Raw genomic sequence first — 24767 nt, 5'->3', positions numbered from 1 at the left:
ACAACACACAACTGAAAAATTGTGCAGTTGACAATCAATCATCTCCCTCTCCATTCAGTGCGACGTATATGGATGAGAAAAATCAACAATAGGTTTCATACATTTTACAAAACACACATCCTTCTGCTTAGTATTCATAGGCCATCTTATTAAAAATGCAATACTCTATTAACTTTCCACACACAATGAATGGGCAAATGAATTAAACAAAACTGGTCTTGCAATCCTTTGGAGACAGCAAATATTTCAGGCAGTCCACTATAAAACGAACAACAGAATCTATCTTTGATACATCAAGAGGAATCTAAGATACGAACTATAATTAAGGCTGCGAGTTTGTCATGGAGGTCATGGGTTCTGTGATCTCGGTGACCAGTGCGGCTGGCCTGGGGGCTGCCTGAGCAGCACAAGCAGCCCCTGGGCCAGCCACACCAGCTGCTACTGGGGCAGTCTTGGCCACTGCACCCCACCCCCAGAAGCTGGAGGACTCTGGCTGTGGGACAAGGCTCAGGGCAAGGGGTTGGGGCACGGAAGGGGGTGAGGGCTCTGGTTGGTGCTTGGCTCTGGGGGCTCCCTGGAAGCAACGCTGCCTACACCTGCAAGCACACTGCCTATGCCTGCAGGCACTGCCCCCCCAGCTCCCATTGGCCACGGGCAGAGCCGGTGCTCGGGGTGGAGGTAGTGCACTGAGCCAGGTAGGGAGCCTGCCAGCCTTGCCCCCCTCCCCCAGCACCAGCAGGGGTCCCGGGCTGCCGGCTGCCGCCGGCCACCCCCCTCCAACAACAGCAGGTGTCCCGGGCCGCTCCCCCCCTCCACCACCACCAAGATTTAGTCAGGGGTATACAGTACAAGTCATGGACATGTCACAGGCCGTGAATTTCTGTTTACTGCCCGTGACCTGTCCATGAGTTTTACTAAAAATACCTGACTAAAATGAAGCCTTAACTATAATCAGCACTGGTTCACATCTTATTTGTTTGTTAGTTACAACCTAACAATGCCCATGATGTGGTACTAGTGGAGGTCTGTTACAGACCACTGAATTAAATCAGAGAACATGAAGAATTATTCCTTAAGCACCTATCTGTAATGTGTGGAAGAAAGGTTGTTATGGGAGATTTCAATCTGGAAGACATTACATTGTTACAGTTTCTAAAAATTATAGATGATAAATTTCTAAACACAAAAGTATTGCACCCCACATGAGGTAATGATTTTGGACCTCACTGTGAGAAATAAAGATGAAATAATCACGGGACTGGAAGTTGGTGGTTGCCTAAGGACCAGTGATCCTGATCCGATTACGTTCATTATGGGCAAACAAAGGAGAGTCCTTATCAGTAATAAATAAATAAATTATATATAAAATAAAAGCCCACACACTGCTTCAAAAGAAAAAAATTTCCCAAGGCTAAGGAAAATTATGACTAAAGTTAATTGGAGAAAACTTAACCAGAAAAATGTGAATTCCAATGGGGAGTTCTTTTAGAAGAGTTTGTTAGATTGCCTAAAATCTTTAATTCCACAATCTGAAAAATGGCTACTCTGGCTAAAAGTCCAATGAAGAAATAAATGCAGCAACTAGAAATAAAAACGCAATATATAACAATGAAAAAAAGGAGAAACAGATAACAATATAAATTAGAAGCTATTGAGTACACAAAATGGATAAAGGAAATGAACGACATCAAGGAAAACTTCATAGCTGTCAGAGCAAAGGTTGGTAAGAAGGAGTTTTTAAGTACATCAGGAACAAATGAAATCCTAGCAATATCATAGGCCAATTACTAGATGATGATGGTAAAATTGTTAATAATGATGCAAAAAAGGCAGAACTGTTCGATACATATTTCTGTTCAGTATTTGGAAAGAAGAAGGATTATGTATTTGTATCACATGTGGATGATGAAGGACTTTCCAGTAATGAAGGAGAACGTTAGACCGATTTTAAATCGGGAAGCCTGGATAACTTGCGCCCAAACGGTGCTAAAAGACTTGGCTAATGAGATCTCTGCCCGCTGATATTTATTTAGAATACCCGGGAAATTCCAGAAGACTAGAAGAGGACTAATGTTGTTCCAATATTCCAAGAGATGCAAGTATAAACTGGTTAGCTTGACATTAATCCCATGCAAATAATGGAAAACCTGATGTAGGATTCAATCAATAAAGAATAGGATTATAAAGAATGCCAGTCAACATGGAAAATATGTCTTTTCAAACTAACCTGATTTCATTCTTTGATAAAGTCTGGTTGATAAAGATAAGTACGCAGATGTAATATATTTAGACTTTGGTAAAGCATTTGACTGAGTACTGCACAACATTCTGATTAAAAAATTAGCACTATGCAATATCAATAAAAGCACACATTACATGGATTAAGAACTGGTTAACTAAGAGCAAATGAATATAAGCCATACTTACAGAATGCAGGACTGTGTCCTGGAAAGAAATGACTCTGAAAAGTATTTAGGGTTCATAGTGAACAAACAACTCAATGTGAGCTCCAGATCACTGAGCAGTAGTACGGACATGATTTTTACTTCTCTACAGACAGACAGTATACTACTGCGTACAGTTCTGGTGTCCAAATTTTAAAAAGAATGTTGAAAAACTAAAGGGGGTGCAAAAAAGAGCCACAAAAATTATTTGAGGGTTGAAGAAATTGTCTTACAGTGAGCTCTTTAGGTCTTTCAACCTGTTTAACATATCAAAAAGAAGACTGAGGAGTGATGACTGCAGTGTGCAAGTATCTTCACAGCAAGGAAAAACCAGATATTAAATGGCTCTTTAATTAAGTGAAGAAAGGTATAACAAGAACCAATAGTTAAAAGCTGAAGCCAGACAAATTCAAATTTGAAATAAGGCACACGTTCTTAACAGTGAAGGTGATTAACCATTGGAAGCAGCATACCTAGGGAAGCAGTGGGCCCTCTTTCTTTCAGTGTCTTCAAATCAAGACTAGAAGCCTTCCTGGAAGGTATGCTTTAACCAAACACAATACAGGCTCAATATAGGGTAAGGTGGGTGAAATTTCATAGTTTATAATATACAGGAAGTCAGACTAGATGATCTAATAGTCCCTTCTCGTCTTAAAATCTATGATCATCATCATAGGAAGGCACAGCAAATAAGTTTAGTTCTGCAAAAGAATTATGAGAGACAATAAAGGCAATTCAACTTTCAAGAGACTAACACTGTCAGAAGAGATACCACAGGATCTTCTGGAAGGATTCAGAGTCTATATATGCCAAATTTTAAAAGCCTTGCATTGGTTTCATACAGTTCCATCCTCAAACAGTATGTACTGCTGGGTTTGGCACACTGTTAGTTCCTAAAGAGAATGGGATGATGATTCCTTCTGAATGCTTTGAGGGAAAAAGCTAGATATTACTGGGGGGGGGAAATACTTCCAAAGGAATAAAGAAAACTCTGCACTTAAAAAAATAAAATAAAACAAAACATTAGTACTTGAGCATTGTGATGGGGCAGCTACACCTCACTGGCAGAAAAGGGGTAAAAAGCAGCCCCAGGGAGGCAGCCAATTAGAAAGGGGATAAGAGGGGCAGCCAATCATGGGCCAGCAGGCTCATATAAGGAGGACTGGAGGGCAGAGCAGAGATCAGTAGCTGACTGGAGCTTGAGGGGAGAAGATCAGGCTCCTAGCAAGAGGAAGGAGTGCCAGCACCTGGGACAGAGCAGTGCTGAAAGCAGAGACTGGAGAGCTAGAGAGCTCCTGGCTGGCTGCTAGGGCCTGCAGGCGGAGGCCTTGAGGTAAGGGCAGAAGAGGGTGCTGGAGCCACATGGGAAGTGGCCTTTGAACAATGGACTGCAGTTGCCACTGAGGGAGTGGCTGGACAGAGATTGCAGATCCCCCAGAAAGTGTGGCACAGCCAGAGGGCAGCGTCACTGAAGAGGACGCACGGGTCCCAGAACAAAAGTGACAGCGGCGAGGCACCACAAGAGGAGGGTGCCGTAGAGAACAGAGCTAATTCCCATGACAGCCGGCAGGAGGCTCCACAGTGGTCAGTCGTACCCCATCACAGGCATCAAAAACTGATATAAATAGCCAATTTCTGAAATGTTTAAAAACTGGGCTTGCAGTTCCTTATATTACTACAAAGTAGTACATTTTCCAGAGACAGTTCCATGGCCTGTGTTTTGCAGACTAAACCAACATAATGGTTCCTTCTGGCCTTAAAAATCTATAACTCTTAGTGCTCCAAGTTTTGCCTACTTTACGCTTATGTGGAGACTAACAAGGCCAGTCTAAGTAACTGAACTGCATCAGAAAAACTTACATAAGAACATAAGAACATAAGAAAGGCCGTACTGGGTCAGACCAAAGGTCCATCTAGCCCAGTATCTGTCTACCGACAGTGGCCAATGCCAGGTGCCCCTGAGGGAGTGAACCTAAAAGGCAACGATCAAGTGATCTCTCTCCTGCCATCCATCTCCATCCTCTCCATCCATCTCCATCCTCTGCCATCCATCTCCATCCTGGCTAATAGCCATTTATGGACTTAGCCACCATGAATTCATCCAGTCCCCTTTTAAACATTGTTATAGTCCTAGCCTTCACAACCTCCTCAGGTAAGGAGTTCCACAAGTTGACTGTGCGCTGTGTGAAGAAGAACTTCCTTTTATTTGTTTTAAACCTGCTGCCTATTAATTTCATTTGGTGACCCCTAGTTCTTGTATTATGGGTATAAGTAAATAACTTTTCCTTATCCAGTTTCTCAACATCACTCATGATTTTATATACCTCTATCATGTCCCCCCTTAGTCTTCTCTTTTCCAAACTGAAGAGTCCTAGCCTCTTTAATCTTTCCTCATATGGGACCCTCTCTAAACCCCTAATCATTTTAGTTGCTCTTTTCTGAACCTTTTCTAGTGCTAGAATATCTTTTTTGAGGTGAGGAGACCACATCTGTACACAGTATTCGAGATGTGGGCGTACCATGGATTTATATAAGGGCAATAATATATTCTCAGTCTTATTCTCTATCCCCTTTTTAATGATTCCTAACATCCTGTTTGCTTTTTTGACCGCCTCTGCACACTGCGTGGACATCTTCAGAGAACTATCCACGATAACTCCAAGATCTTTTTCCTGACTCGTTGTAGCTAAATTAGCCCCCATCATGTTGTATGTATAGTTGGGGTTATTTTTTCCAATGTGCATTACTTTACATTTATCCACATTAAATTTCATTTGCCATTTTGTTGCCCAATCACTTAGTTTTGTGAGATCTTTTTGAAGTTCTTCACAATCTGCTTTGGTCTTAACTATCTTGAGCAGTTTAGTATCATCTGCAAACTTTGCCACCTCACTGTTTACCCCTTTCTCCAGATCATTTATGAATAAATTGAATAGGATTGGTCCTAGGACTGACCCTTGGGGAACACCACTAGTTACCCCTCTCCATTCTGAGAATTTACCATTAATTCCTACCCTTTGTTCCCTGTCCATTAACCAGTTCTCAATCCATGAAAGGACCTTTCCTTTTATCCCATGACAGCTTAATTTACGTAAGAGCCTTTGGTGAGGGACCTTGTCAAAGGCTTTCTGGAAATCTAAGTACACTATGTCCACTGGATCCCCCTTGTCCACATGTTTGTTGACCCCTTCAAAGAACTCTAATAGATTAGTAAGACACGATTTCCCTTTACAGAAACCATGTTGACTATTGCTCAAGAGTTTATGTTTTTCTATGTGTCTGACAATTTTATTCTTTACTATTGTTTCAACTAATTTGCCCGGTACCGACGTTAGACTTACCGGTCTGTAATTGCCGGGATCACCCCTAGAGCCCTTTTTAAATATTGGCGTTACATTAGCTAACTTCCAGTCATTGGGTACCGAAGCCGATTTAAAGGACAGGTTACAAACCTTAGTTAATAGTTCCGCAACTTCACATTTGAGTTCTTTCAGAACTCTTGGGTGAATGCCATCTGGTCCCGGTGACTTGTTAATGTTGAGTTTATCAATTAACTTCAACCAACCCAAACATTTGACCTCATCTTTTCATTTATTTATTCACCATCTTTTTCAAAACCCTTCTCAAAACATTTTCCTGTGTAGTCTTTCAGACAGTCTATTATAATATTAGTATAATCCAGTCCAAGTTTACTAAGTATATGGTATGTAAAGGGTGGATTCCGCTAGTTGCCCAGTATGTTATGTCAGACTTATCTACCTTCTCATCTCCTGTTTTAATTTACTCAGGTCAACTTTGTCTACTCCATATTTTGTGAAACATATACCACATTGCAAACAAACAGTAATATTACAATAAATGCAAACACCACAAATACAGCCCTGATCCAATACCTACTGAAGAAAATGGGGAAATGAATAAAGCTACAGTGACAAAGTTTCAGGGCATAAAATAATTCTAGTGAATTATAAAGGCTGCTAGAGCTCTCTTCTGATGTCTTACTTCCTTACAGCACATGAAACTGGAAAGATCATTTATCATAAATAGACAAGAAAAGAGTTTCTGAAGTGTAAAGGAATGGAATGTTTCAATTGGTGAGAAAACTGGTTGTGCTCCAACTCGCAAAGACTCAATTCTCACAGAGCTCAAGTTACTTACCCTGTGGCATGACAGTCTGAGTCAGCCTCGACCCAGCAGTAGGTGCAATTGTGTTACTGTGGATGTTGTATTTTCTGCCTTCAATTGCAAGTGTATTTGAAAGACCCAAAAGACCAATTTTGGCAGCACTGTAGTTTGCCTGACCAAAGTTGCCATATATTCCAGCAGCTGAAGAAGTCATAATTATTCTTAAAGAGAAGGAAAAACAAAAAATTAATAGTTTCTAGAGGATACCATGTTATGTGTTGCAGCCATTTTTGGCTTCTGACAATTACACATCCTAAAACCATGGGGATGGTAATTCTGTAACATCTCAACATGTCAAAATGAATGCTTGAGTAATTATGAAGCAACTTTTTCTAATGTGTTGGGGTGATGCCAAAAATGGCACAAATACTGAAGAGTAATGCAAGGGGAGTTAGAGGTGCTCAGCACCTCTCAGGATTTGGTCTCATATTAGAACAGAAATAGCAGCTTGCAACCACTGGCATAATGGCACAACTATTTTGTAAAAAGTGGGGATGGCACTAATGGAATGTATGTTTGCACTTAACCATATACTTCATATGAAGATATTTTTACATTTTAAAAAGAGCTTTGACAAACAGAAAATTTTGGTAAGTTGAAAACTGTTTTCACCCACCCCCTACATAATCAACAGCACTACTCACTTGCTTAAAGTTAGACACAAGTTTAAGTACTTGCCTGAATCAGCGCCTAATGCATGTCACATATATGTCTCCTTTTTGAGCAGTTAAAAAAGTCTCGCCATAACCAGTTCTGATTCTGATCTGAATTACACGGAGTGTGCATCTACAGTAGCTGCACTGACTTAATGAGAGTCACTCCAAGTTAACACAAGCGTAACTGAGATAAGAATCTGTCTCAATGTCATTCCCAATCGCTACATCAACACGGTTTCACCATCTTCAGTCCAAATAAAGATGCTTTGGTTATGTTAAGAGAGTCAAGGTGAGAAAAAGCTAAAAAGTGTACAGAAGCAGACATTCTGCAAGTAACACATTTCTATACATTATGTGAAGATACATTTGGTATAACACTAACATAATTTGGCAATAAACAAAGTGATTTACAAAACAGAGCGAGAGAAGAATTGTGTCATATATACAGGGATGCAATCGCCAAAATTATGCCCAATAAGTGATCAAATGGCCACTATATGCCATTTTGGTCACAGAATGAAGCACAAACTAATTTAATCTTCAACTTGTAGGTGGATAGGACTAAACAGCCAGACTGCCAAAACACCAGGACAATCACTACAAAGAATAGATATAAAGGTGAAAAACATAAATCTGGATATAAGGTGAACTGAGAGCAGCACATCAGCTTTGGGAACACACCAGGCAGCGTGCGCACACAAATCTTCACAGTAAATCTGGAGATGTTTATTGAAAGACAAAAATAACTTCCAAAAAAAAGTTGTTAGGATGTTATCCACAGAGTGTGTGTAGGAGAAGGCAAGAAACAAATGGATGTCAGCCTCACACATTTGGGCACGAAGTGATTATTTCCTTCCCATTGACTAAACTGGAATGAGACTCATCAAGTAATCCATTGCAGCATCAGAAAGCTTGTGTCAATCTACCGTTTACTGATGAAAAAATTAACCTTATACAGTTTTACCTTCCAAACTTCTGATTTTTCATATGATTCCATGCAGCTCTGGTTACCAGGAATGATCCCTTCAAATGAACTCTATGAATTATATCTACAATCAAATTAGTTGAACAAACATTTGATTCTTTTCCCTTTTGTGGCAAAATAAATATGCAGTTACTACTTTCTCCAAGGAAAAAAAAAAAAGCCTATTTAGCTTCCTCTCACTTCATTCACACTCAACTAATTTAATCACAGTCTGGACATCTGCACTGCATTTTTTAAATCATTTTGAAATGCTGTGGGATGGGCATTTGAACTGACTAGGCTGGTCTTCTCCCTGCTCCCCTTCTTGTCCTGTGTGCAGCTCTAGCACATAGAGCTCATGGTATCACAGACCCCTTGTGCTTAAGCATAGCCATGGGCTGTCGTTCTGCAGTTCCTGCTTCTTACTGGCAGCCTTTTGGGGACTTATTGGATGCTCATTCCCCATCACTTCACTGAGGGGTATTTGCTTGCTGTCCTGTTCTGACTGCCATTGGGCACCGCAGCTTCACACCACGTTTCCCTTGTTATAGGTTTTGGGTGCTGTCTGTCTTTCTGGACTGCTGAGGGTTTCAGGGGGTTCTCTGGGTCACAAATGCATTTTTCCTACATGGAAAAATTGGTGCATGTTTCCCATGTGGGTTTTTCCTGACAGCCTTAATCAGGTGGCCTGTTTTTTATGAGTGCTTTCCCCCTCACCCCCTCCCTGGAGATGGGGGTGACATTTGCAGGAGTCCAGTGTGGATTGCAACACTGACCCAATATGAAAGCTGATAATGAATTAAGCTTCTTGGGGCTGAGATTTGCAGGCCAAGTGTGAATCTCTAAGGTCAGGTACAAACACACACACCCCCAATCTGTGCCCCTCACACTCTCATGAGGATGGGGTGGCATTTACTTAGCGTCTAGAAACCTTCACTAATTAAGTCAACTTCAAAGTTAATCAACTTACCCCAGTCTTCATCACTTATCCTAGCAAATGAACGGTCCCTCAGAATCCTAAAATACATTGTCAGGAAAACAAAAAAAGGTGAACATGTATTTACACAAAAGGATTAGAATATGGTACAACAATGGGGAAAAGCTACCTTCATATTTACTTACCCAGCATTGTTTATAACAATATCTGCAAAGAACACAAAAACAAAACATTTTAAGTATGAATGAGTATGAATCTGCTTTAACTCTGCTCCTGCCTTCAAAATCTAGGTTATAAGCACACACATACACTTTGTTATAATTGTTAAACAGTCGCTCACTCATACTGACTAGGGCTTTCCTTATGTTTCAAAAGTATTTTTGGACATGTAGTCCCAGTCTGCCACAGGCTGCAGTGAAGCCTCATAAGTAGACGCAGGTGTTGAGATGAGAACACTAAGCACTGATGGGAAGGTGCCATAAACCGGCCCCCTTCCTCAGTGACATCATGCTCAAGTTTGTAGTGATGAAACCACCCAGATCAATGATGCTACTTGCTACAAATTCTGAACTACATGATTTATGGAAACATAAAAGCTGGAATGCTCCCAAACTCAAAGTGAGTGGCACTATGGACAAAGAGTCAGAAAGCCTGTAATGTAACTCAGGCCACACAACCAACAATAAGGCAAGAAAGGGAGCTTCAGAACCACCCACTCAGTTTTGCATCTCTCACTGCCTAGGTTTCCGTTCTGCACATGCTACCCTGAGCATAAGGGAATGTGGACATCAGAGCAGGAGAGAGAAATATACAGAAGGGGAAAACTGTATAGTTTAAGGGGGAAATGAAACAGAGAAAACAGAGGGAGACGATGGAAAATAATAAGAGGATTGAAGAAAACAATAGAAAAGAAAATGGCTGGAAATGAAAGGAGAGAATGAAAACAGAAGACAGAAGTGGGAAGAGAAGGCAAGAGATAAGTGAAGAAATGGAAGAAAAATTAACACACAGCTTAATGCTTTGTAGAGTTTTATTTGCTTTTGTTCTTATCCATTGCTCAGCTCTGACCAAATACCATTTCCAGGTACTTAGCCAAAGTAAAAGGTTAGATAATGATTATGCCTTTAATACTTGCAAGCATTTGCAAAACAAAAACGTTATTAAAACGTTTGTGACCTTTTACTCTCTGTAGCACCACAACAGTCTATTCTTCACTAAGGTAAGGCAAAAGTAAAGAGAATTACTCAAATGTTACTGAGCATCTTTAACTCTTCATGAATCTCTTCAACATTCTTTCAATTCTGTTCATCAGGGATTAAATGACTAGCAACATAATGTCACACCAATAAGAAAACAAACAGCATGATAAAAGAAAACAGATCAAAGTTTGCTCTCTATTTATGGGTATCAATAATTCTGTCTTTTAGATGTACCAGAGCAAGTCAGAACTATGCTTCCTTGCACTAACTTCAGCAAAAGGGCAAGACAGACATTGTGGAGTAGACTATGTTATTAAAAGCAAACATAAAACAGAGCCAAGAAAAATGTGAAATGATATCCACTTCCTTTAAGACTGCATATATGGTTTTAAGGGAGAACACTGAAAAAATCAAGATTTCAGGAACAAGTCACCACGCTTTAGAAGTGTATTTTCTTTCTCTTGGAATGCAAGTTCTCTTTTATCCTGGAATAATGATAAACTGAAATGACAGTCCAGCCCAGAATATGGGTTATCATAGATTCAGTACCGCTAAGATGTCTGGGTTGCTCTGTTCATTTTCCAAAGTGTAGGTCTAATCTTTTGGGTATTGTTCTACGATGACAGTTGGCAAGTGTCTGGAGTAATCTTTGAGAGAAGGACAACTTGGTGATAAAGTAGAGGGGACTGATCTTCACATAAATGGAGATCTACTGTGGAACCATAAATAATGGCAAACCATTATTTGCCAACTAACTTTAGAGAAGACCTGTAAGGAAGGTCCAAAAATTGGGTAATAACTTGAAAGACCTATTACCTGATATATGCTTATTTTTAAGTGGAGCGGCCCACTGGAGAGAGTTGAATTCTCATTTGTTGGCTTCTGTTTTGTTTGTGTGTTTGTTTTGGAAGGGGAAGATGCAGAGTGATGTGTATAAATAAATTCACCTTCTGCTTTTTTTTAAATCACATTCAGTGTTTATATTAAAAGAACAACAATCACCTTCAAAGCCAGTCAGTTTCAAAAAACTAAATCATACAAGTTCCAGGTTGTAAAACTTCTCCCAAGTTTCCCTGACAAATGTTGTGATTCTTAAAATTACTTTAAAAAAAAAAAAAAAAAGTATTTCACCTCCTGTTTCTCTGTGAAAGAACCATATTAGCAAGGGAAACTGTGAAATTGATTATACACAAAGTAATGCACAAATTTTTACATTATAATTAGGTGTTGCTAGAAATAATAGTAAGCGAAAAATTTTCGCAAGGAAATGTTATTTCTAAATCATTGGTCTCCCTTTAATAAAGAGTGTAAGAGCGGCAACATGCTACCTTAAAGCAGAGGGATAAGGGGAATCAGAGTTCCTTTCTACCCTATATAAAAAGAGAGATGATGCCAACGTTATAATAAACTTTTATATATTCCTGACAGATTCAGCCCCTACAGAAGTCATCCATAATGACCACAGTGCACATTATGGAATGGATACCATTGTCTGTCTTGTAGGAAAAGGTGTGTGGCCTCTAACAGCCAGAGAGCTAGAATGACTGGCTGAGGCAGCTTCAGATCAGGTTTCTGTGGGGATGCTGACCAACCCCCACAGGTGAACGGAAGAGAGAGGGGCACTATTTAGGTCCACAGCAGTGCAGGAAAAGCCCTCTTACCTGGACCAGGTGGAATAGCATCCACCCTCCCATCTTTGGAAGTAGCTAAATAACAGTTTTGTCATGATCCACTGTGGGCATTACACTAGTCGCTCCTTTCTCAGGGGGCTGGGAAGGACTTCTTCCCTCACTGTCAGATTAGCCAAGGCAAAGTGTGAGGGGTTTTTGCCTTTCCCACAGGGGGTTGGGAGCTTAGCTAGGATGAACACGAAACGGGGATTGGGCTATGATGTCATAACTCATTACGTAATCATGAGGCCAATGTTTGGTGCAGGTACCCCACAGGGAAAGGCGATGGTGAGCAGATCAAATGAATTGGTAAAGGATTTCAAGGGGTTATTATTTAAAGGAGCAGAAACAGGGAAAGATTCAGGCCTCCTCTAACTGGTACAGCAGGGAATCAACCCCCCCACACACTCCTTTATAGCCCCCCTTAACCTTCCATCAGGGTGGCAGGGTTCCAGCAGTGGTTTGGCTGGGGAGCAGGATGGGTAAAAGAGGGAGAGCTGACAGCAGCTTGTCCTAGTATGTGTAAATGATTACGGAATTACCTGCACTGTACACTTATCTGCTGGGCACTCCCAGACATGTATGAATAAAGTTGCGTCCTAATTATACCACATCCAGTGTGTCCTATCCACCTTCCAGCATATCCGGACAACACTTATTTACAGAAAAAGATGTACTGTCATTTATACATATTCAAGGAATAGTGTTTCTTCCATAAACACTCTAAATGCTCAAAATAATTACTTAGATAAATCTTGCAATTTTCTTTTATATTAGCAACTGCTAACCTCTAGTTACCGGGAAGCGGCTTTTTCATTTGTTTAGGACTACAGAGAATAGAACACCACAATCTTGAATTTAATTACACTGAATTTCCTGTACATGCTATCACTAACTCTCAATTATTAACTGCACTGCTTAAGATGACTTAGCATTCACAAACAAGTTATAAGTTAATAATTGTACCTATCCTCCCAAAAGCTTCAAGGGCTGTCTGCACAAGCTTCTCACCAGCCTCCACTGAATCTGTAAACAAAAACAGGCAGTGGTGTGATCTCCAAATAAAATCATTTATTAGTTACACAGCCACATATTACTGTATACAACGGAATGTGATGTATTTAAAAAGAAAAAGTAAACTGCTCATGTGAAATCCCTATGGGGTAAAATGAAATTTTAGCCACTGCAGGCAATTAGTCCACCGCAATTCCTGCACAAGCCAAACAGTGCAGCATTTTATCATTACATGAAAACCAAGAAGCTAAACTCACTAGAAACAGGCAGTCTAGTTTCTGTGTTAGCTAAATGATAAGCTTGCTAAGTCACAGAAAACACTACCTTTTGCGAGGGAGGAGGGGGATGCCAAGAGTTCAAGTGAATAAAGGGATCAGAGATTTCATTTTAAGATGCTTTATGTCTCCATTTCCTCCAGCCTCCGAACAATGTTTTATCTCATTGAATGAACTAAATTACTAATAGTATTCGAGCAGTCCTTTGTCACAAACTGTTACCTTTCCATTTGGTAACAGCTCAATGTACTATTTCCATAAATGAAGTGGCCTTATTAAATCTATTATGGAAAATAACATACCATAGTTAGCTACTGCTTTTCCTCCTTTTGCTCTTATTTCTTCAACAACTTTGTCAGCCGCTGAGGAGCTTTTGCCATGTCCTTTGAAGTCACCTCCCAGATCATTCACTGAGTAACACAAAAAATAAATTCTTGACCAATCGATGCTCATATGTTTCAGTCTCTTCTCATCCTGCAGCCACTAAGGTTTCTGGCGGATGTTATTAACGAGATTCACTGCAGCTGATTTCTACTGGTAATCTAAGTTATTTGGACAAGAGCAAACAGCCTGACACTCTACTGCAGGGATGGGCAAACTTTTTGGGGAACAGAAATTGTATGGCAGGCCATGAATGCTCTCAAAATTGGGGATGGGGTACAGGAGGGGGTGAGGGCTCTGGTTGGGGGTGCAGGCTCTGAGGTGGGGCTAGGGCTGAGTTTGAGGTGTAGGAGGGTGTTCTGGACTGGACCAAGGGGGTCGGAGGGGGATCAGGGCTGTGGCAAGGGTGCAGAAAGGGGTGCAGGCTCTGGGCTGGGGATGAGAGGTTTGGGGCACAGGAGGCTGCTCTGTGCTGGGGTTGAAAGGTTTGGAGAGCAGGAGGGGGATCAGGGTTGGGGCAGGGGGGTTGGGCATGAGAACAATAAGTGTTCATGTAGACATGCCCTGAGGTAACAATTTGTGAGGTAGAGAAGAGATGTTTCATCGCTATTTGTGATTTACTTTCCCAGCCAAGCTTGATCTCTCCAATGGTATTGTTATTGTTCAACACGATTAAAAATCTAGATATCATACAGTCACACTGATTAGAACTAGTCTAGTCCTCCAGTAGCATTTGCTTTTGCTAATGAATGATCACTGAGACTGTGCCTTGAGTACATTTCATTTCTTATCCTTCTTCAAACCAATAGTCAATAGCTAAAAACAATCTCTGAATTGGGCTGCATTCATGTGCTTGGAGCTTCTTTCATAAAGTTAATCAAAGAAAACCTACATTTTGACAGTGCAGTGCTATACAACAATGAGAAGACTGTTTCAACTCAACCAATATATACTCTGAGGAAGGTACTTGAAAGTTCTTAAACATCTATATACAGTGGAACTGGTTCTGGACTTGAATAGTATTTAAGTGTGATTTTAAGGATAACTTTTGAAGGAGGTCACGCTCCTTTTCCTCCTCACTCAATACAGTGTAAAGTAGTCTACCAGCTTATCTATTTGTTCATTCTCATTATGGGTCTTTTTCTGTAAAAGAACTGGGCCTAAATCCAAAGTCAGGATACTGACACTGTTAATAGTAGTTACGATTGCCTAGTGATTCTGGGATTCATACAGTCAATGACTGCTTCAAGCACCAGGATCTACTTCTTTTCTATGTACGCTCCTTCAGATTTGTCATTTTTAAGGGCTTGTCTATATGGCAAGTTACTGTGCTGGAAGCCAGTGTGTGAATCCACATGCATATCTTGCCGGGACTTTCATTGCACTGTAGTGATGTCCACATAAGACGTTACTGCGCAGCAAGATGGTGCTCTACAGACTAACATCCTGGCTTTCCGTGCAGCAGCAACTTGCCATGTACACAAGCCATAAAGTTACATTTTCAGGCAGAAGGGCCAAGATAGTCCTTTACTACTGTGAGTTCCAGCACTGCTCTTTCTAACTTTTGCAAGACCTCAAACAATGAGTATTCAATAACATGACAATTAAGTCCAAAATGAAATACAATGCACCCACAAGTCTACCTGTTTTCATCATAATTTACAAATTCAAGTTAATTGTGGTTTGGCAAAATAGAATAAAGTTACAACGTGAAAAAGGCCTTGTTTATACGAGAAACAAACTGACCAAATATTTAACCAGATCAGTTACTGCCCTGGTTTAAACCAGTGCAACTCTCTAACTGACATACGGTTAAACTAGTTTAACCCTTTGTTTAAATCAGTTTAGCTTTTGCCAGTACATTTACCAATTTAAAATAAATCAATGTAAGCAAGAATTAAACCAGTTTAAGTGTGTCTATACTGGGGGGGTTCCACTAATTTAACTAGACTGATTATTAAACTGATCTAGATCATTTATTTCACTCAAGGCTGTGTTAATACATTAATAGAAGAATAGAATTAATCTAATAACCAACTGAAAAAATCATCTATTTACAAAACTAAAGAAGATTAAAACGATCTAAATATGGCTCTATTCCAAAAGGCCACTTTATAAAGATGGTACCTCCTTACCCAATAAATCTGCTGGTTTGTGTATACAAAGTCGTATTTCCATACTTCAGTCAGCAATATTTTTTTCCTTATTTTTTCTTATTGTCCTGCACAGCTAACACTGAGTAAGCTATATTACATAGTCTTGAGATCATTAACAGAATGTTACTAAGCAAGCATCAATTACATCTATAGAACTCCAGGGAAAACAGTGGGCTTGCATACTCACCATTACCAGCATAAGTGGAAGAGCAACAAGTGTATCTAATTTTACCTACAGAACCTTACAGTGTGACGTGCAAGATGGAAAGAAGCCAGCTTGACTCTCAGACCCAAGGGCTGGCAGTTAGAAAAAAAGAACTTTTTACTTTTGAATTCTATCACATTAAATATAGAAGATATGAAAACACAATGAACATGGAATCCCACAATGCTAGTTTTAGCATCTTTTTCAGGGATACTGTAAAGAATCTCCTCTCTTGACCACATTTCTCTGTTCACAGCTGCATGAATGCTACTGTAAAGTCTGAGTATTGGCTACAGGAGACAAGGTCATCTTACAGTATATAAAAAAATACATTTGTCTTTACCATTTTTATTTTCTCATTGCATTAAATATTCAATTGATTCAAATAGTCAAATACTGAAAGAGATATAGGAGACAATATCAGAGTTCAAAAATACATATTTAACATAGCCCTATATTTGCCATTTAAATCAAGAGGAAAATTTACATTGTTTCACAATAGAAGTGACTGCCACATGAGAGGGGAATTCTGTGAAGATTCAGTGAAAAAGGGATTTGGTTTTCTGGGATATAGCATTATCCCTAAGAAGTTAGATGAGAGACATTTGGCTCTGCTGCTCTATGAAATAATTCATCTGGATTGATGAAATACATTAAAATGGTATCGCAAAAGACTTGTTCTATAAAACACCCCTGAATTAAAGGGCAGCATGAAATTAACTTTCACATACAGTAACTCAATGATTAGTACAAAGAAGTCATGTTGCTGAGTGCTGTGTTGAATCAGTTAACTAAAAAAAAAAAATCTACTTAGCAAAGTAGCTTAATCACATGCTTTTTCAGGCTAGAAAAACAGGTTATTCACTGCTGCAGATTTCTCCTTTCATGAATTCAAATTGCAATGTTATCTAGAAATGAGACTGCCATATAAAAATCAACTTCACAGCTACTGCTACTAGATTATGTTATGGATGGCTAGGGTTGGGAATCTGAGCAGCACATAGATTAAAAGTATCCACCTTAATCCACTCAAACTGTACAAACACAAATCAAGCAATATTCTGCAGAAAATTTAAGACTTAATAAACAGAGGCTCAACAAATAGTTAGATGCTGGATCAGAGAAACCGCATAGAGAATTAAATACCATTCCATGGTAAAAACTTATAACCCTTGTATCATCATACCATGAGTGATCAAGTGTATATTGGAGGCCACTTTTGACAATGTTGCAACAGGAAGTCTTGACATACGTGGTCAAATAGGTGTTGATAGGACAAAGTCACAACAGTATGTGCAAGCACTATCAGTTCTTTATGTGGTTAAATTACCAATTCTGTCTTTTTCTACTCTCAGTTTCATTAAACTTTCTCAGGTCATTTGATGTAATTTGCCTGTAACAGCATATGTAAGTTGACAGTTTCTCCTTATTCAGGACTAACTATGCAGAGCTGGACAGTATTTGAATGGAAAGCTTTTAATGCAAAAGTTCTCAAAATCTGAAACCCCAGTGGCCCAACAGTATTTGCTGGTGCTCTTTGAAAAGCTGCATGGTCACATGTGACAGCTATTACAGACACATGGAGTGCCTTTGTGATAGATGAAGGGAGCAGTAGCTCCCTTTGATGGACACCCAGACAGCCAATTAGCTGTAAAATCCCTCTTGGTAGCTGTTCTCTACTTGTTTTACCTGTAAAGGGTTAACAAGCCACAGGTAAAAGAAAAAGAGTGGGCTGCTACAATGAGAAGGCTACAACTTTTTCAAATGGGAAAGAAACCTTCCCTTTGTCTGTTGCTCTCTGGGCTGAAGAGACAGGGCAGCAGGAATGCCATGTAAAGTTTGAACCAGATATAAAAATCATCAGATCATACCTAGCACTACTTTTAACAACCCAAAGGTGTAAGTAGATCAGAACGTTTATCTAGACGTGATCAGGTTTATTTTTTAAGGCTTGTGGATCTCCTCTGTGCTAACCCCAGATGCTTTTGTTTGTTTGTAACCTTTAAGCTAAACCCCCAAGAAAGCTATTTTGTGTGCTTAATTTTTGGAATTGCTCTTTTAAAATCTAGCAAAAGCCTAAGTTCCAAATGTATTTTTTCCTTTTTGTTTTTAATAAAATTTACTTTTTTTTAAGAACAGGACTGGATTATTGGTGTCCTAAGAGGTTTGTGCATGTTGTTTGATTAACTGGTAGCCACAGCTAATTTCCTTTTTTTCTTCCAGCTGGGGGGGGTGTGTGTGAAAGGGCTTGAGGGTACCCCACAGGGAGGAATTCTCAAGTGCTCTTCCTGGGTTCAAAGGGGTTTTTTTGCATTTGGGTGGTGGCAGCGTTTACCAAGCCAAGGTCATAGAGAAGCTGTAACCCTGGGAGCGTAATACAAGTCTGGAGTGGCAAGTATTAAATTTTAAAATCCTTGCGGGCCCCCACTTCCTACACTCAAAGTGACAGAGTGAGGATTCAGTCTTGACAGCCTTTGAGACCACTGTACAACTTTATTCACATATCTGTATGAGCAAGGGTTTATATTTTAGATCCAAGAATGAGTTACAAGAGTTTTCTGCAGGAACTATAGCCACAGGGTGACTGTACCAATCAGGGTCCAGACACCCCAAGGGGAGAACAGAAGGTTTAAACCCCCCCAAAAAGCAGCTATATCAACAGATTGCATACAGTGTTATTGTACCCATAAATATAGATCCATTAAGATCTTTTACAAAAGCTCGTTTTTTGAAAGCTTGTTCTTATAATGTTCTAACTTTAATAATCATGAGATATGTATACAAGCTATGGTTATGAAGTTACCTCTTTGCATACATAGAGAACTGTGCTCTTAAACTTCAACTCCACCACACATCAGGGAAGTGAGCAATTGGACAGAAAGAGGTACCTCCCAAGCTTGCTGTTTATACAAAAGTGGACTTGAGTAACAACCCACTGTACAATCCAGAAAAAGACAAATGATTGGCCATTAGGGTTAATGGAAACAGAGTTAAGGGACACCTGGGAATTTTCCTATTTTGAATATCTATAGTGACTTAAAAAAAAAAAAAAGACACCCTGCAAACCCTTTTTAAAAAAGAAGAGGTTGGAAGTGAAATCCATCCAGAAACTGAGGGACAAGACACTAGGTGGGAAGCAGTGGGAACCTGTTGAATTGGAGAGAGTTCACCTCCCAGTGACTTCATAAATATCTGCTTCAATTACCTTTGGTAAATGAAATAACCAAACAATCATTCATTTTCTGATATAGCTGTAAAACTAATCTGTAAAGTTTTCAAAATAAATCACTTGAAAAACGTATAGTGTGTACCTTCTAAAAATGAAACCTACATCTCTCTCTGAGTTGTGAAGAATATGTATTAAGGTTTAACAACCAATAAGAATGCACTTTTATGTAGAAATCCATGGTTAAATAAAGAGTCTTCCTGACTAATGATTTAAATCAATTTGATTTAAATCAAATCCAATCTGGCATCCACACGGCCCACTTGGATTAACGGCTGAGGAGTTGTGCTTAGGAGAGCTTTAGCCCAGCCCCACCGTTTGAGCCAGCCACTTAAATAAAATATCACCACCACACTTGAGTTAAGGGTTTTTGTGAGTGGATGGAAATCAGGTTAGGGTTAAGTTATATATCTAGTATCAGAGGGGTAGCCGTGTTAGTCTGGTTCTGTAGAAGCAGCAAAGAATCCTGTGGCACCTTATAGACTAACAGACGTTTTGCAGCATGAGCTTTCGTGGGTCTTGCATCTGAAGAAGTGGGTATTCACCCACGAAAGCTCATGCTGCAAAACATCTGTTAGTCTATAAGGTGCCACAGGATTCTTTGCTGGTTATATATCTAGATAGCCTTTCAGTGAAGAGAAGCCCTCAGCCAAAGATTGTTACTTGTTTCAAACCCAAAAGCTCAGAAATAAAGTTTGAATCTCAGGAGTTAGGAGGATAACTTATTAAAGAACAAAGGTCATTGGCAAAGAAGTCATGAAGTTTGAATCCCAACATATTAAAAAAAAAAAAAGACAAAGGTTACTGGCAAGAGATCAAAGAAAGAAACAACTTACCAACTACTGAAGCTCCTCTTTCAGCAAAAGCCAGAGCATATGCTCTACCCAATCCTAGTTTTAAAAAGCAAAAACAAAAAAAGTTTCAGTGAGTCAGTGTATTTTCTACCTATACACTTTAAACCAGTTAAAGTCATGTGGAGAAATGGTCACTTGAGCTGAAATCAGCCATAAAAAAATAAAAGCTTGCATATTTAATTAAAAAATAATTCCATTTTAAAGTTGCCACAAAAGCAGTCGCATGTTCTGAAAACTGAAACATAAAAGAAAGCAAAATAGCTCAGAAACTGAAGGCCAAATCCACAATTGAAAACAAGTATTCCCCATGCTCACTTAGTGGTACAGCACCCAAAAGAGTCATCATGGAAGCTGCTTGTTGCTAAAGCTCCAGGAGAGTTTTTTGTGCTTGTGAAGGAGGCATGTGTGACACTTGATGGGGCAGGCTACACAATACAGGAATGTATTCTGATTTTGCAGTGGGAGAAGATGTATCAAGTTAATGAACTACATTCTAAGTTAATAAGACAGCCCCTAGTTTAATTTTGTTTTGTCTACTCGAAAGGCAACATTGTCATATCATGCAAACACAAGTTCAACTCCAATCATAATTAAATTATAGTGCCTTTTACCCATATTGATAAAAATCAGTGCCAATTACTTGGACCTAAACAAGAAGCAAGTCATTTATTTGCATGAGTAAGGAACACAAAGCATAATGCAACATACAGCATATACAACATTTACTATACAGCATAATGCAACCTTTAAATGTTTCATATCTCCCATTAGTCTTTCACCTTTGTCTTTATTTAGAATTAAGGCCTGTTGAATACAACAGTTGTTTTTATGGACAATGATATTATCCAATCATACCAGTCAAAATGTTAACAAAAGTGAATCAAGGGCAGAAGTTGTGTGGAAAAGAATCACAAGTAATTTTGTTATGAACAATTAAACAAATGACTGAATAAAGTGTAAGGGGGAGAAGGATTTTTCAAAGTGCACACAAAGTGCCTTTGTTCTCCATGAGATCAAGTAAAACTGGCTCACAAAGGCTGTTTGGAAACATATCGATCGTGCTAAATCTAGTAAACAAACCAAGGATTTAGAAATTGAAGTTGAGATTATAGGCCCCATTATGTAATACTTTCATTTGGTAATCTCTTTGGTGCCATGCCTACATATTAGAAAATAATATGGCTCCAATATTTGGCTACTAGCAAGTTGTTATGTAGCCCCTTGAGCTGTGCAAAGTTAAGGTGCCCCTTTCTTCATGATGTTTGAACTATCCAAAAGCACAGGCCAGTGAGAATGGTGTCACCCAATGGACCAGACAGGGTGCTTATGATATGGGGATTCCTGTTTATAAACCATTACACACAGAGCAGTCTATGTGGTGTCCACATAAATACCTAATGTAATAATAAAGGATTTTCTCCCAGTCCGTCTCCTTCCAAAGAACTCTTCTATAATCTCATTCTCTAGAGATTACATCTACCACTTAATTGACTAAGCAGAAATCTTGGATTTATTTTACAGCTGAGCCAGAATTGGACTCCTGATAATGTTAAAGATGTCTTTGCATGAAAAAAATAACTGAAGGACAATAAATGAGGAGATTTACTTCATAAAAAATAACAAAAGGTGGGAGGCAAAATAAAATTGGTTTAAGAAAATAGGATAATTGAGAAGAATATAATATTTTTCTTACATCTGCATTTTGTTTATAGGATGTAGCTTTTTTTATATCCCAAATAGTTCAAGGGATGATTTAAAAAACTTGTTACATTGGTTTCAATGACTGGAAAAATCAAATTTCTCATTTAAATGACCCTGCTTTCACTTCCTTGAGAGCTGCTGAGGCACCTCATCAGGAACACCTACAGCAGGGGTAGGCAACCTATGGCACACGTGCCAAAGGCGGCACGCAAGCTGATTCTGATTGGCACTCACACTGCTTGGGTCCTGGCCACCGGTCTGGGGGGCTCTGCATTTTAATTTAATTTTAAATGAAGCTTCTTAAACGTTTTTAAAACCTTATTTACTTGACATACAACAATAATTTAGTTATATATTATAGACTTATAGAAAGAGACCTTCTAAAAACATTTAAATTATTATTGGCACGCGAAGCCTTAAATTAGAGTGAATAAATGAAGACTCGGCACACCACTCCTGAAAGGTTGTTGACCCCTGACCTACAGGAATGGGAAGGAATACTCTTCTGTCTGCAAGTGTTAAGACTCCCTCTCTAGTTCTGATCTTTATAAAAGGATCAACTTCTAAGTCACTGTGTAAAAGTAATGGTATTATAATCAAAACAAGGTAAGCACCTATTGAGAATTAAACAAAGCATTTTGATAGATCTGTAGTTAGATAAACGTATTAAGTACTGATTTTAATTTTAAAAACTGTAGTGAAACCATACTTATCTGTGAAACAACCACTTTCAAGAATCCTCTGGCTTCTACTACAAGTTGTACTTGCTAAATATCCACTGATACCAAGCAACTTTTTGCTTTTTTGTCTTGTATTATTTCCTATTGGCTCAGGTGGTCACTTTTGACAGATTTCACTGAAGAAGAAAGATTTAAAGAACAGCACAGCAAACTAACACGAAGCAAAGGAAAATCTGGGCAAGAGCTGAAAGGCATTCAGAGTAGCTTTAAAGCTCTTACTCTGCTTCATAATGTCAACTTTAAAAAATATTTGTTTGAAAACTTTTCTTGCTGATTCTTGAAAGTATCAGCAAAGCATCTTAAATTAATCTGCTGTACCTACAAAGCTAAAGCACTAGAATAGACAATGTGTTTGCAGTAAAGCAACTCTTAAACAGCCCCAAATCCACACTCCAGCAAAGAGGTCTACATGGTGCGGGTGAGAGAAGAAACGGTTCCTACAGCTGTACCGAGCTCATTGCAGGATCAAGGCTTCACTGGGTATCACTTAAGATTATTATAAATTATGAAATAGAAAACAAAATCTCTACAGCTTACTTTGTGTCTGTCAGCACCTGAACGCTCTGACTGGATTTCAAGCAGCCCGCATGCTTTAATTGCATATAGTTGTGTTTTGGACACAAATCTGACATCAGGAATCATAACATTCAAAAACCAGTGGGAGAACACTTCAACCTCTCTAACCACTCAGTGACAGACTTGAAGGTGACAATTTTGCAACAAAAAAACTTCAAAAACAGACTCCAAAGAGAAACTGCTGAACTCGAATTAATATGCAAACTAGATACAATTAACTGTGGCCTAAACAGAGACTGGGAATGGTTGGGTCATTACACTAATTGAATCTATTTCCCTATGTTACCTTGTCCTCACACCTTCTATGGGCCATCTTAATTATTACTTCAAAAAGTTCTTTTTCCTCCTGCTGATGATAGCTCATCTCAATTGATTAGACTCTTCCTGTTGGTATGCATACTTCCACCTTTTCATGTTCTCTGTATGTATAAATATCTCCTGTCTGTGTGTTCCATTCTATGCATCCGAAGAAGTGAGCTGCAGCTCACGAAAGCTCATGCTAAAATAAATTTGTTAGTCTTTAAGGTGCCACAAGTACTCCTGTTCTTTTTGCAGATACAGACTAACACGGCTGCTACTCTGAAACCTTTTGAAAAGTAGTTTTTCAAAATGCAATTATATTGCAAGTTGAAGCAAAACCACGCAGGATGCCTGTTGTAAACATGAGAGTGATTGATCTCTTTCCTTCAAAGGGGGGGGAGTGGCTTCAACCTTGACACCGCGGAATCAAACTTCCTCCTCGGGGAGCTTAGGAAAACCTTTGCCCCAGTTCTGCACAGCTGAGGCACATCCCACACCCACAGTACCGGACTATACAGAATAAATTGCTGGCCACCGCGCGCACGCCCCCCACCCCCGCCTTTGTATCCTTGCTATTGGCAGGCAGAGTTTTCTTTCCCAAGTAGCAGAGGGGATTTGAAAGGGGCCCTTTCAGCTGCAGCCGGAGCCGCAGGATCCCCCCTTAACTCCCAAATCCTGCACCCAACTCTTCCCCCAAACCCGCGGCCCACATCAGCCAGCACCTACGGGAGCAGCGCAGGCGACCCCTGGCCTGGGCCGCCCCTCCCGGAGCCCAGCGGGCAAGTGCAACGTCGTGCAGTGCAAGTCCACAGGGCCCGAGCGAGCCGCGAGCCGCTTACCTCCCCCGGCGCCAGTCACCAGCACCACGCGCCCGTCGAACCTCAGCGCAGCCGACATGCTGCCCCGGCACGCTCCTGGGGCCAAGCGCAAACGCCAAGTGCAGGGACGGGACCGCCACAGCGGCCAAGCACAGGGCGAGAGCAGCGCGCATGCGTCACACCGCCCCGCGGCTCTCTGGGAAATGTAGTGTATTGGCTCCAGCAGCGCGCATGCGTCACACCGCCCCGCGGCTCTCTGGGAAATGTAGTGTATTGGCTCCAGCAGCGCGCATGCGTCACGCCGCCCCGCGGCTCTCTGGGAAATGTAGTGTATTGGCTCCAGCAGCTCAGCAGCGCGCCTGGGGCCGCAGGCGCTGACTTTCCTTTTCCCTGGTGGGGGCTTTTGAAGAGGGGTGAGTGTGTGAAGAGGAGCGGAGGCGGAAGAATATCTATACGCTTCTTTCAC

At 40.1% G+C, this 24767-nt stretch overlaps 1 protein-coding gene across 2 annotated transcripts in view; it reads right to left on the bottom strand.

The window, feature by feature from the left end:
• HSD17B4 (hydroxysteroid 17-beta dehydrogenase 4) overlaps positions 1 to 24468 on the bottom strand; it is a 108895-nt gene extending 84427 nt beyond the window's left edge. Inside the window, exons 1-8 of one of the 2 annotated variants that reach the window (XM_045020617.1) lie at positions 24323 to 24468; positions 20149 to 20202; positions 13647 to 13754; positions 13022 to 13081; positions 9372 to 9393; positions 9220 to 9266; positions 8250 to 8334; positions 6603 to 6790 (exon numbers count right to left, since the gene is read on the bottom strand). In XM_045020617.1, coding sequence (XP_044876552.1) covers positions 6603 to 6790; positions 8250 to 8334; positions 9220 to 9266; positions 9372 to 9393; positions 13022 to 13081; positions 13647 to 13754; positions 20149 to 20202; positions 24323 to 24380 — 622 coding nt within the window. In that variant the 5' untranslated portion in view covers positions 24381 to 24468. Of the gene's footprint in view, positions 1 to 6602; positions 6791 to 8249; positions 8335 to 9219; positions 9267 to 9371; positions 9394 to 13021; positions 13082 to 13646; positions 13755 to 20148; positions 20203 to 20481; positions 20549 to 24322 lie in introns of those variants that run through there. The other variant, XM_045020618.1, reaches the window with a different exon arrangement.
• Positions 24469 to 24767: the final 299 nt, after the last annotated feature.

Source organism: Mauremys mutica, chromosome 6 (genome assembly GCF_020497125.1).
Source record: "Mauremys mutica isolate MM-2020 ecotype Southern chromosome 6, ASM2049712v1, whole genome shotgun sequence".
Lineage (NCBI taxonomy): Eukaryota > Metazoa > Chordata > Testudines > Geoemydidae > Mauremys > Mauremys mutica.
The sequence above is the reverse complement of the archived record's forward strand: the minus strand, read 5'-3'. Positions and strand labels throughout refer to the sequence as shown.